The 1467-nt window shown below is 43.8% G+C and overlaps 1 protein-coding gene across 1 annotated transcript; it reads left to right on the forward strand.

The window, feature by feature from the left end:
* Positions 1-6: 6 nt before the first annotated feature.
* Positions 7-1005, forward strand: GJD2 (gap junction protein, delta 2, 36kDa). Its single transcript, XM_009573352.1, has one exon. It carries the CDS (start codon positions 84-86, stop codon positions 843-845), a length of 762 nt encoding a protein of 253 aa, XP_009571647.1. The 5' UTR covers positions 7-83; the 3' UTR covers positions 846-1005.
* Positions 1006-1467: the final 462 nt, after the last annotated feature.

A 1467-nucleotide genomic window follows, 5' to 3' on the forward strand; every position in this document is an offset into this window, starting at 1 on the left:
GGATCCTGCTGACGGTGGTGGTGATCTTCAGGATACTCATTGTGGCCATTGTAGGGGAGACGGTGTACGATGACGAGCAGACTATGTTTGTCTGTAACACGCTGCAGCCAGGCTGCAACCAGGCTTGTTACGACCAGGCTTTCCCTATTTCTCATATAAGGTACTGGGTGTTCCAGATCATCATGGTGTGCACTCCCAGCCTTTGCTTCATAACGTACTCCGTTCACCAGTCTGCTAAGCAGAGGGAACGGAGGTACTCCACTGTCTTCCTCACCTTGGAGAGGGACCAGGATTCTATGAAGCGTGAGGACAGTAAGAAAATCAAGAACACGATTGTCAATGGGGTGCTGCAGAACACCGAGAACTCCACCAAAGAGGCAGAACCAGACTGCTTAGAAGTGAAGGAAATCCCCAATCCTGCTATCAGAACTACAAAGTCAAAGATGAGGAGGCAAGAAGGCATTTCTCGATTTTATATCATCCAAGTGGTCTTTCGAAATGCCCTAGAGATTGGATTCTTAGTGGGACAGTATTTTCTGTATGGATTCAATGTCCCTTCCATGTACGAATGTGACAGATACCCTTGCATTAAAGAAGTAGAGTGCTATGTCTCTAGACCCACTGAGAAGACTGTATTCTTGGTATTCATGTTTGCTGTCAGTGGGATTTGCGTGGTGCTCAATTTGGCAGAACTGAACCACTTGGGCTGGAGAAAGATCAAAATGGCAGTGAGAGGAGTACAGGCAAAAAGGAAATCCATATACGAAATCAGAAATAAGGACCTGCCAAGAATGAGCATGCCTAACTTTGGCAGGACTCAGTCAAGTGACTCAGCTTATGTGTGAGGCTGTGACAGAACTGAAACACTGTGCCAGGTGGAACAGACCCAGACACCGTTAGAGAAAGGTACATTGCTTAGGCAAGCATTTTATCAAACCACCAAGAAAGCCATTAAGGTATTGGATCTGCACTTACTGAACTAGCTGCGAAATGCAGTGCTATGTAAAAGACTGAAAAAACAGCTATAAACCCATGCTTGATCTAGCCTTACAGCACAGCTACTATTATTCCTACTTTTCTTTCTAATGATCGGGTGTTACCTGTCGGTGGAGCGGCTTTTTGCTCGTCATTAGGATAAGTTTACAGTTTGGACTGTCTGAGTGTTGTAAACGTGTAGAATGTTCATATTAAAAATCTGCAAGAATACTCTATATGGGGTGGGATAGTGTGGGGGAAACTGTTGCAAAGTGCAGATGTAAGCATGTTTTAAAAGGAGGGTAATTGCACTGCAAGGAACCTGACCACAGCTCAACTAGGATATCTGCGTTCACCTGTCACACAGATGTCTTACATTATTTTGCTCGTCTAAATCACAGAGTTTATTCCTGGTGTGTATTACTAGCTATCTTCTATCATAGTTTGTGCATCAATTAGTTATGCTGAACAATAAATGCTGAATATAAGTTT

Source organism: Fulmarus glacialis, unplaced genomic scaffold (genome assembly GCF_000690835.1).
Source record: "Fulmarus glacialis isolate BGI_N327 unplaced genomic scaffold, ASM69083v1 scaffold8312, whole genome shotgun sequence".
Classification (NCBI taxonomy): Eukaryota; Metazoa; Chordata; class Aves; order Procellariiformes; family Procellariidae; genus Fulmarus; species Fulmarus glacialis.

What these genes read in the sequence shown, in the direction of transcription:
- GJD2 (XM_009573352.1), top strand. Translation starts at nt 84, where the DNA reads ATGTTTGTCTGTAACACGCTGCAGCCAGGCTGCAACCAGGCTTGTTAC.